This window comes from Betta splendens, chromosome 7 (assembly GCF_900634795.4).
Source record: "Betta splendens chromosome 7, fBetSpl5.4, whole genome shotgun sequence".
In the NCBI taxonomy this organism is placed as follows: domain Eukaryota; kingdom Metazoa; phylum Chordata; class Actinopteri; order Anabantiformes; family Osphronemidae; genus Betta; species Betta splendens.
In genome coordinates this window covers 13,089,839-13,100,924 of record NC_040887.2, presented here as the reverse complement: position 1 = coordinate 13,100,924, position 11,086 = coordinate 13,089,839, and the positions used below count along the sequence as shown (strand labels likewise).

General features: G+C 44.2%; 2 protein-coding genes across 2 annotated transcripts; both read right to left on the bottom strand.

Annotated features, from left to right (window-relative positions):
* Positions 1-1,219: 1,219 nt before the first annotated feature.
* Positions 1,220-4,192, bottom strand: LOC114858519 (keratin, type I cytoskeletal 18-like). Its single transcript, XM_029155867.2, has 7 exons — positions 3,743-4,192; positions 3,374-3,456; positions 3,146-3,302; positions 2,796-2,960; positions 2,582-2,707; positions 2,273-2,484; positions 1,220-2,027 (listed from the first exon to the last, which is right to left on the bottom strand). Exons 1-7 carry the CDS (start codon positions 4,139-4,141, stop codon positions 1,895-1,897), a joined length of 1,275 nt encoding a protein of 424 aa, XP_029011700.1. The 5' UTR covers positions 4,142-4,192; the 3' UTR covers positions 1,220-1,894.
* Positions 4,193-5,024: 832 nt separating this feature from the next.
* krt18a.1 (keratin 18a, tandem duplicate 1) lies at positions 5,025-10,321 on the bottom strand. The gene is made up of 8 exons (XM_029155866.2): positions 10,092-10,321; positions 9,150-9,850; positions 7,573-7,655; positions 7,147-7,303; positions 6,279-6,443; positions 6,068-6,193; positions 5,639-5,859; positions 5,025-5,549 (listed from the first exon to the last, which is right to left on the bottom strand). Exons 2-8 carry the CDS (start codon positions 9,573-9,575, stop codon positions 5,435-5,437), a joined length of 1,293 nt encoding a protein of 430 aa, XP_029011699.1. The 5' UTR covers positions 9,576-9,850; positions 10,092-10,321; the 3' UTR covers positions 5,025-5,434.
* Positions 10,322-11,086: the final 765 nt, after the last annotated feature.

Sequence of the window (11,086 nt, the reverse complement as noted above, 5' to 3'; positions counted from 1 at the left end):
GACACACCCAACAGATGTGTGGGCTGAGGGACATGTGGGGAACGTGCGTATGTGAAAGCGAGGGATGATTCATGGCGTGTCTTTGTTGAGCTTGTTTAACTACGGAAGGGGAAGATGAAGCAGCCATGTTTAACCTGTAGGCCTCCGACCCGACATGTGCGACTGAACGAGCGCTTTCTTGCCAGTTTAAATAGTCACGATTACTGATAGCCTTTTCTTTATAACATTAAAGTTAAAGGGCTGCTTTCTTTGTCAAGAAAGAGGAAGCTGTTCAAGATATTCCACACTCTGGGGGATGCAACTTGCCTCGAAGAGTGATGGCAGAAGTACATGGTGAACATGTGAAAGACACTCAAAAATCACAATCCTGAGGAGTTTCATCATGTTTCGTTGCCCATTTATCTTGTTCACTGCAGTGTAATGTTTTATCTGTTGTCTAGATAAAGTCATTTGTCTTAGGTTTTGACATTGATAGAACGGCTTCTCAAGTCAAGACAATTCCCACATGCCTGTATCGAATGAATTATCAGCATCGGTGCTCATGTCTGAACTTGTCATGAAGTGATACCTCCGGTGCTTTTCTACACAATCAGTGTTAAGGGACAAAATCCACAATTGCGTTTATGTGCAGGCTAAAGGTCAGATCAACTATTATTGGTCTGCAGCACTTTCTGCATCCAAAGATTGTTACTGAGCTGCAGGAAGGTAACGTTGCACTTGTGCACAGTCTGAGCGGACTCTTTTTTATGCTGAATGCACATATCCACTCCTGCAGACGCTTGTGCACCAAGCAGGTGTTTGGACCTCAGGGTCTGCGATGCTCAGCCACAACTCTCTGGGCCCCTCCGAGGCATTCAGCGGGGATGTGAACGCGTTCACTCCTCCCGTTGGTCTCCTCTACTCTTCAGTGTGATTTTTTTGCTTTTATTACAATATTTGTTCAGCTTTTTCAAAGCAGCCTCAATAGGTGGCAGAGCCCTGCAGCAGAATGCTCACAGCATCACTGAAGACAACTGAATGGCTTCATTGTGAGCAGCCAATAGTGGCACTGATACTAGAGACACTCACAACCGATGAGCTGTCACACAGTTTATGCAGTGACAGCTACAGGGCTCTGGAAACTGGCACAAGACCGTTGGAAAACCCTTCTGGCAGGATGATAAATTATGCAGCCTGTTGAATGTTGCAATTGTATTTTTCCAAAGAAGTGTGACAATGAACAACGTAAAGGTTGACTTCATGCTAGGCAATTATCTCCAACTGACTGAAGCATCACGAGGCAATTAGCAAAATATGATGATCCGTGCGTCTCTAAGTACAGTACAAAATACTGTGTAAGCAACCAGTTAACAAGAGTTATGCTAAGCCTAGGACAAGGTTGAGCTACTCATTGTATGCCCCTGAAAAGAAAACTCCTTCCCGTAATGAGACAAGGCCAATCAGAATGGGAAATTCTCAGAAGCTGAAAGAATGTCCAGCGGTCACTGCAGAGTTGATTGTGTGGGAGTCAGAGGGCCAGGCGGTGCATGTGCATTACAGGAAAAAGATTGTGGCAGCTGAAGTTGCATAATATGAAAAAAAAAAAACACAACAACCGTTCCTTATCTTAAACAATTTCAGGTTTATCAGAATTCAAAAAGTCACAAAATGAAATCTTTAGTTAAGGGGGAATATTTATATCACATAGATTAATTGTTGCTGAGCTAAGCTGAGGTAAATGCCGACTGTACAGTAGCTTCATTACAGCATGGTATCAATCTAACCCTTGATAACATGGACACATTAGATAAACCAGTACAGAGCAAATTAATCCTGTACAGAAGCTTGGCGTGAACCCTTATGCAAACAGTAGAAGCACACCAAGCACTGTACTGTAGTTCGTTGATCTTTATTATTATTTTTTAGGAACAACAGCTTCACTGGAAGTGACATCCTGGGTCTCTGACACCACTTTTCCATTCACCAAAGTCTGAGTGAGTGTCATCTTTTTGGTCAGGACCATCCTTGAGTCAACTGCATCCTCCAATCTGTAAGGATTGAACAAGGAAGGCTCTGTCATGTGCCTTAAAGTGTCCATGCTGCTGACATTTAGCAGTTGATGTGAACAATGACTAATTGCACAGGTAAAATGCTTTTCATTTCCATATCAAAGTCATTTCATGTTTGCATGAAGCTTATTTGAATCAAATTTGCAAAAACGTTTCAAGAAGCTCTCGTTGCCTAGCACTGAATATAGGTAGAGCCAGCATTTTATACTTGTCCTCATACTAACCTCAAAGTTCCACCACCGTCCAGCCCTTCCAGCAGCCTCCTGTATTCATTAATCTCTTCCTGCAGTTTTTCAGTGGTGATCTTGCACGTTCCCCTTTTCTTCTCGATTTCATTCTTCTCTGCCTCCAGCTTCTCACTGATTCTTTTATATTCATCCAGCTTTCTGCCATAGCGCTGGTTTATTTCATGACGGGCATTGTCCAGAGTTTCATTCTGTTAAGGTGTAAAAGAGAGATTTTGATTACAAAGACACCGGATTAGCAGTGTTGCCTTGAGAGCTGGAATGGAGAGAATCTAGCCACTGACTTACCCGTGTACGTGCAGTTTGCAGTTTAATTTCCATGTCTTGAAGTGTCCTTTTAGTTCCACTCAGTAGACCGGTGGCCTCCTTCAGGGCTGTCGTGTTCTCAGTCACTTGGACCTGCACCTTTTCCACCTGTAAACCATGTAAAACGCATACAGTCTTTGTACTTACACGTACACGTGCCATGCATTGCCATGCACCTCCTGCCTTTATGTTGTACCTTAGATTCATGCCAAGCTTTGATCTCATCCTTTTTCTGCTGTATCAACCTCTCGTACGTGTTCCTCATCTCCTCTATGACCCTGGATATGTCCTGTCCTTTTGGAGCGTCAACATCCACGTGCACCCCAGCCTTGGTGACCTTGTCACGCAATTCAGCCACTTCCTGTTAAAGAGGAAATAGTCAGGGAGTGATTTCCTGAACGGAGTTAGAAGGAGGTGGTTAAGGGACAAACTGACATAACCGCGGGTATGTAAGGTCATGCTGGAATTAGCAAAAAAGCTTTTCCCTTGAGCTACTCATCTCATGCTGTTGAGCTCAATTAGATATTTCTGATTAATGCTGCTCACATTTTCATGGTCCTTCTTTAAGCAAATTAAATCTTCCTTCAAAAACTCAACGTCCGTTTCCAGGTTCAGACAAGCAATATTGGTGTCATCAACATTCTGCCTCAGCTTGGCAACATCGGCCTCCACCATCTGACGCATGGACAACTCGTAGTCCATCCTAAACACATGTACAGTAATTCAGATTTGATCATGGTCAATGAAGATTCAGACTGCAAACAAAACACTCACTTGAATTTGAAGTCTTCTCCAGATAGTCTCGCATTTTCAAACGCAAGAGTGAGCTGTGCAATGGCCCTTCTCATGTCAAGTTTCTAGAACACGTGAACAATCTTTGGTAAGTTTCAGTTTTGTTGTATTAAGGTAGATTGAATTAGACATTAGGGCTGAGTCAAAACTATATCCTAAAAATAGTTTTATTTGATGACTTTGGCTGAAATGTCATGACATCAACAAAGGCAAAAACAAATAAATCAAGAGTTTAACATATTTTTGAGCTTCCTTATCCAGTCCTGCGCTTGGTTGATATTTTGTGCACGTTCATTCATTCAAGCTCATTACCGTCATTTTAGCACTACTTTAACTCATCCATTGACTCACCTTTGCCTTCAGGTCTTCAATGACGGCATAGTACTTGTTGTAGTCCTTTCCTGCCAAGGGGCCTCTCTTCTCAGTGGCCTCTCTGATGCTGACCTCCAGCCACCTGTTTTTCTCGTCCAGCATCTTAACTTGCTCCACATAGTGTGCCAGGCGATCGTTAAGCTCCTGCATGGCTTGCTTCCCATTCCAAATACCGAGGATTTCAGACCTGCGGGTAGTTGATGGGAAGTCATTCCACCCGCCCAAGTTGCCGGCAGCTGCTGAAGTATAGTTAGTGGTGGAGATCTTTGTCCCACGTCCACCTGCACCACCAGTGACACTATATGCATAAGAGTGCAAGGTATTTACAGGCTTGAGACCTGGTACAATATAAACGCGAGATTGGTTCAGATGTTCCATTGTGAAAAGATGTGTCCTGATCAATGAGGAGAGTGGCTGCGATGAATGAGAAAGCCCCGGGGTCTTATATATGACTCTGAAAGCAATATTTCTATGTGCCACTCCTTTGTTATCTATATCACATTTTCACCTTTAGACGTTTTCCTGGACTTTATCTTGCCAACACTAACTGTTTGACCATATATCAAAACATGGTGACATGTTCATAGTGAGAGTGTCGGTTTGTAAAGCCTGGTGTGCAGGAGCTGTTAAGAACTGAAGGTACATATCTAGACCAAAAGATCTCAGGTTTTCAAAAAATGCTCATGCATTAAGTTAAAAACTGGTTTTGGTCTGTTGAAGAAGTGAAAATGAAAATATCAAATGGTCTTATCATTTATCTTGGTATCAGCAAGTCAGCCAGACTGCATTTTTTGTTCAGGTTCAATGTGTAATGGAGGTAACTGATAAAGGGCTACGCCACTGAAAAATCCACCAATTCAAAAGCAAGAAAGAAATAATCATTTTGAGATTATTTGACATCTTATGATATACTTATTGGGTGGCACGATGGTGCAGTGGGTAGTACTGCCGCCTCACAGCGAGACTGGGTTCCTTTCTGTGTGAAGTTTGCATGTTCTCCCCGTGTTCACGTGAAAAACATGTATTAGGTTCATTGGTCACTCTAGATTGACCATAGGTGTGAGTGTATGTGAATGGTTTGTTTGTGTGTGTTGCCCTGCAATGGACTGGCAAACTGTCCAGGCTGTACCCCGCCTCTTGCTCATAGATAGTTGGGATAGGCTCCCGCATGGGACTAAGCAGTAGAAAATGGATGAATGGATGGATGGATGGATGATATACTTGTTGTAGTTTCTCAGAAATCAAGATCTTTACACTCAAATACATTTCTCGCCTTGATTTTATTGAAAAGTTTGAACAACACAGCACTACAGGGACAGAAACTGGATAAAAAGAAAACTAAAATGAACTATAAAAATGTTTTGGATGAAATTTTTTAGTACTTTAACATAAAATTTTGATAGGTTCATAATATGATTTCAGTTCTTTTATAGAAAAGGTCAGGTTTCTCAAATTCTGAAATTTTGTAAACATCTCCTGATCGACCACAAAACACATAAATAACACGATGAAATAAATAAAAGATGATTTAGTTTTTCCTCTAATCCAGTTTTTTATCAGCCTGTGAAGAGCTGCAAACCCAGGAAGTGACTCTGATCAAGACGTGAGGACAACAGGTTAGAAAAAGAGATTAGTTTTAGCCAATCACAAGTGTTCTGTTGCTTCTGGTCTTCAAAGGTTCTTGGTTTCTGTGCTGGAGGCCACTACTTTGCCGTCCACCAGGGTCTGTGTGACAGTCATCACTTTGGTCTTCACGGTTTTCTGCTCCTCCAGAGCATCTTGGAGCCTGAAGAAAAAGAGCAAGAGCGTAGTCAGTGTCTAGTAAATTCCTCCTTCCTGTTGTATGATAAAAGCCTCAAGAGTCATTCATCCCACCTGAAGTCTCCGCCGTCCAGCAGCCGTCTATATGTGGCAATCTCAGCCTCCAGCTTCATCTTTGTGTTGAGCAGGGCCTCGTACTCCTGCGACTGTAGCTGGATGTTGTTGCGCAGCTGTGTGAGCTCCGCCTCCAGGCCCAGGATGATGCTGTTGAGCGACTCGATCTCCATGTTGTAGCGCATCTCTGTGTCCCTCAGCGTTCCCTCCAGAGACAATTTCTGTCGGGAGCGAGACGAGCAGGGGTTAACACTTTTTTACAGTGAACCAGGGCGAATCGCCGATGACAGCCCCTTAGCAACAGGTCACCGGAGTGTGAAGCTTGTGTCAACAGAGCTAATGCAAAAGACTTGAAGTGAGAGTGCTGAGCTGTGCAATACAGAGAGTTTCACCAACTGTGTGATGAGGTTAATTAAGTGTGAGTCTCACCAGGTTCCTTTGTGACTCCAGCTCAATCTCCAGGGTCTGTAGCTGTCGGCGCAGGTCGTTCACCTCTGTCTGGGCACCCTTCAGGGCCTCTGTGTTCTGGGTTACCTGCGTCTGCACTTCTGTTATCTGAAATAAGAATGGAGATTACCATCCACCTCCAGGCTTTCTGTTTCAATATCAGGGCCTTATTACTGTACTGTTAATAAATTACCTGACTTTCGTGCCATGCCTTCAGATCTTCCTGGTTTTTCAGTGCCATCTTCTCGTACTTGGCCCTAATTTCTGCCATGATCTGAGACAGATCCTGTCCCTTGGGGGCGTCGACGTCCACGTGGACTCCTGACTGGGCGATCTGGTTACGAAGCTCCATTACTTCCTATAAACAAGCACAAAGGGGAATTAATTTTCAGATGCACAAATGCCAGCTTTTATTACGTGATTAGGAACCAAGTGAACTATCTTCACTGATATGTTTTTGATCTTTTGGATTCACCATAGGTTCAACTCTATGTTAAACTGTGACCCAGCTGTGACTCCTGGCCTCTTCAAGCCATAATCACATGGTAGGGTCAGGTAAATATACGGCAATTGTGTTTAAAGCTGAGCCTGGGGCCCAAACATTTAATTTAATATTTCCCTTCAGTAAACAAATGGTTGTGTTTGCGTTTAGGCACTTAAATGACAGTCATTTGAATTCTTTGGTGTTTTTTCTGTTGCCAAATATGGATGGGAATCAGTTTTTACGATGAGGCTACCCACAAAATTCACACACAGATATTTCGCATTTCAACAAGCCTCCATCTCCCCCTCCAATGTTTTCTTAGGCTTGTTGTAATGTCACATGTGAGTCAAACATACGGAGATGTTTAACGAGATTACTGAGATGAGCCAATGAGCAAATACGGTTTGAGGTTCCTTAATGGATGTCAGCTTACACAGTGTTTTAAGTGCGACTGGAATTACTTGCAGGAAACAAAAACACAGCCTTTGACTAATATTTCGCTAAAAGTTCCCACAGGGAATCAGGAGCAGTTTGAGGCCCAGGTCTCAAGTGGTGGGATTTGACTACCATCACTCACGTTTTCGTGGTTCTTCTTGAGGTGGATGAGCTCCTCCTTCAGGGCTTCGATCTCGCTCTCGAGGTTCATGCGGCTTATGTTGGTGTCATCGATGAGCTTCCTCAGTCCGACGATATCAGCCTCCACAGACTGGCGGATGGCGAGCTCAGATTCGAATCTTAGGCGCACAGGACGAGGTGGAGAGGACGTTAGTCCAGGAACACATTAAAGGTCATGTTCAAACATATCTAATCAGGGCTTAAGTCTCAATGCCAGGTATCTCCTCTGAACGCTTCCCTAACGCTTTTCCCAGCTGTGACAGTTGATGTAAAGGTGCTGATTTATGACCACCCGACAAACAACTGTCTTTCTACATAATTACACCAAAGGATGATAAACAGGGTGTGTGCCTGTGGCTGCCTGGCTTAGAGTGGTGCTGGGCCTTACTTCACTCTGAAGTCGTCAGCCGCCAAGCGAGCGTTGTCGATGTTGAGAACCAGGCGGGCGTTGTCGACTGTGGCGTCGAACACCTGGAATAGAAATTGGGTTAGTTATTTGGTCAAAAACTAACACTCGTGTGATCTTTACCATTTTACATTGGAGTAGCCCCATTGATTGGTAGTTTGGCCTTTTAATGCATCTCTTTTAATGCATCAAAAGGCACTATTTATAGTGATTATCCTGAGGTGGCAGTGTTTGTAATTGTAAATGCAGGCACAAAACCCAGATGTCTTTACTATTTACTTAAACGGTCACAGTCTGGTGGAGAAGGGGCGGGATGGTGTCCAGGTGCTAAAGTCCAAGAGCCAATCACCTGCTGCCAGGCAACGGCCGTCCAGCCACTGTGTGGGAACAGGATCCGTCCTGTCAGGCTGGACGAGGGCAGGTGATTTGCACAAGGGTGATGGAGGTTTTGCAATCGCCTGCTCAGTCATCTGATTGCGCATGTGCGTTTGCATGGATAGTTGACTTGGCATGTTTTACTCGACCGGGCTGTTTTGATGTTGTTGTAAGATTGTGTTATTTTCTCAGACGGGGAGTGAGGAGGTGACTCGTAAAAGACACGGCTTTAGCCCAGAGGCTGTTTGGACGCAGGCCCTGAACTGTTAGAAAAATAAATAAACATTTTTTATAACATTCTGAAAATCCAACATTTTAGCTAGAAGGCAGATTATTTTTGCTCTTTCTATATTTTGAAATAAGGCCATGACACCATCCTGAGGTGAGGCTGCTACTGGGTGTCTCCATCTGGAAACTGACTTGACTTAATATGCTGGAAAGAAAAGAGTAGCTGGAATGACGTGGCAGAAAATGGAGGGTTACAGACTCCATTTACCATTCATCATTTATTAGTTCGCAGCTTTGTATGTATGCATGTATAACAAGTCAGATTGAAAATAAATGTATTATGTGATAACTTGTGATAACGTCAACCAAGTATAGCTCCACCTAGAGAAATTACGCTCAGATGAGGCGAGTTGATCCTCCTATTTTTTGTGTACACACAACAGTAATGACTGCTCCTTAAGTTCCTGCATCAATCCGCAACCCAAAGTGTGACAAAGAGCAACAGGGTAGTTAAGAATCAGGATGTTCAGATTTGTTTTAGGACCATTTCCACTTAGACACCATGTCGCCCCTGCTTTCCTGCCTCTGACCCCTGATGCTCCAACATTCCTCCACCATATTGATTCCGGTCCAGCCCTCGGCCCCCCGGCCCGTAAAGTAGCAGAGGGCACAGCACAGAGGACCAAAAGGAACCCAGTCGACTTCCAGGAAGCCAGTAAGTTGCGGTACTAAAGCTGTTACATGTAATGAACGGATGAGGAGGGAATTTGTCACTACTTTGTTTTACCAGTTTCATTCAGTCAGTTTGTCGACCTATCACCCTGGGTTTCAGCCTTCTACCGACCAATAGCCCCTCACCCCCACCCACCCCTCCCTCCAGCTCCCCCCACACATGCATGTGTTTATCAGCTTTATAAATCAGCACATTCACTTTCCCCCCCAGGCCCCCTCCTCACCTTCTTCCTCAGGTCGTCCAGGATGGCCTGGTACTTGCTGTAGTCTCTGAAGTCGGGTCCACTCTTCTCCAGGGCCTCCTTGATCTTGATCTCCAGCTTGCTGTTGGCCTGCTCCAGGTTCCTCACTGTCTCCAGGTAGCTGGCCAGACGGTCGTTGAGGTTCTGCATGGCGAACTTCTCGTTGCCCATGATGTCGGCGCTGTTCCCACTCACCTTCACACTGCTGGAGAAGCCCCCGATACCGGAGGACCCCCCCAAATTAGATCCCAGCTTTTGGCTGACGGACGAGATGCTGATGCTCTTGCCGCCGGAGCCACCATGGATACTGCTGGCCCTGTAGACAGGAGCAGAGGTGCGGGTGACGGAGAGAGCAGAGGGCCTGCTCCTGACCGAGTGCACGGAGTATGTTTGCTTGGTTGTTTGCATAGTTGCTGAGAGTGTGAGACTCAATGAGAGAGACTAAGGAACAGAGACACAGGCTGGAAAGGCAGAAGTGGGAGCTCACAGACACAGGCAGGAGGAGAGGGGAAGCTTTTATACTATATAAACATTTTTGGGCACTTAGCCCTGCCCCTCACCACTCCCACTCTCTCAGTCACCTCCTCCTTTTCCACAGTCCCCAACCGCAGACTGGTCACAGCTCATGCCTTTGTCCTCCACAGCCTTCCAAAGTTGGCAAATTAACACTAGAATCCAAAAACCTGGAGATTTGAATTTAAGACATAAAACAAAATATGTTAGACCTGGGGACCAATAGCATCCTTTCGTGTATTTATTCCAAAGATTAAAAACAAAACAAAACAATAGTACATTTTTATTCAAAGTGATTTAATACCTTTTTGACCACAGGTAGATAAAGTGGGACTGAGCAATATAAATAACTTCATAGACTACAATTGTGTGTTCATCATTACTCTACAGAGGACATAAAAGGACTTTTACCTGGGCGTAAAAGCTCTAGTGTGACTGTTTTTTTTTCCATGGTCACAGACGGGCGAGGTGTCTCACATAATTAAGTTGCACAAACAAGTGCTTCTCATTTTGACACCCACATCAGACTCATCACAACATGTCATGTGTTGCTTCAGCCTCTCCACCCTAAGAGCAGCTCATCAGCAAAGGAACATCCCTTCAGTCAGTTCACATGATTTCATCGTTTTAAGTTGCTTGTGGGTGGATGAGATCAGGTCATGTCACACCTGTAGAAAGGAGATTAAGGAGAGGGAAATACAAGCATTGGAGTCGAAGGCTGCTTAATAAGTCAAACAGAGGTGTTTGAGGTGTTAGGTCCAGATGTTACGAGCAGCACTGTCTTGTTATCTATATAGCCGGATGTGTGTCCGACTTTCCAACCCTCCCATTAAGGATATGGTCAAACAAAGAGGCAATTCCTGTCTCCTTAGCAGATACGTAGGAACATTGTCTTCCCTGAAACAGAAATTCCAGACCCCCCACCTACAGGTTTTCAGTTCAAGCACATTCCACAAGCAAAACCTTTAAACCTACGTGTTATTGGATTTTTAGTTGAACATGAATCCCACTGTCCTTTCTTGTGGTCTCTTTCATTCTGAGTTTTCTTTTTCATATTATAAAGTCGGTGTTTGTACGTTTTGACATACCCGTCTATCATCAGGGTTTTAAATGCTCTTTTCCAGTAGTGTAAACCGTGACGCGACGATAGTTAATCTGCAACCTTGCTATTGTCAGCCTGCCCAGTGTGTCCTGTATCGGCATCAACTTGTTCCCCAGTAGTTTCTGCCTAACTGTTTTCGTTCGTCTTCAGTCTCATCTAGTGCCTTCAGTATTTGTTTGTTTTGCAGGAAGGAACCTGCAGCAGGATATTAAAGTATAAAGTGCTCCAGATAAAATCAAAACAGCTCTTGTACTGTCATTGAGAAGGGAAACTAAGGGGATTCTATCTAAGCACAGCCACAAAG

What these genes read in the sequence shown, in the direction of transcription:
- LOC114858519 (XM_029155867.2), bottom strand. Translation starts at nt 4,141, where the DNA reads ATGGAACATCTGAACCAATCTCGCGTTTATATTGTACCAGGTCTCAAG. An exon ending in GGAGAAGACTTCAAATTCAA is followed by an intron (nt 3,303 to 3,373) that starts GTGAGTGTTTTG and finishes ACATGTGTTTAG; the next exon opens with GATGGACTACGAGTTGTCCA. An exon ending in TGCAAACTGCACGTACACGG is followed by an intron (nt 2,485 to 2,581) that starts GTAAGTCAGTGG and finishes ACACCTTAACAG; the next exon opens with AATGAAACTCTGGACAATGC.
- krt18a.1 (XM_029155866.2), bottom strand. Translation starts at nt 9,575, where the DNA reads ATGCAAACAACCAAGCAAACATACTCCGTGCACTCGGTCAGGAGCAGG. An exon ending in AGGCATGGCACGAAAGTCAG is followed by an intron (nt 6,194 to 6,278) that starts GTAATTTATTAA and finishes TTCTTATTTCAG; the next exon opens with ATAACAGAAGTGCAGACGCA. An exon ending in CTGGACGGCGGAGACTTCAG is followed by an intron (nt 5,550 to 5,638) that starts GTGGGATGAATG and finishes CTTTTTCTTCAG; the next exon opens with GCTCCAAGATGCTCTGGAGG.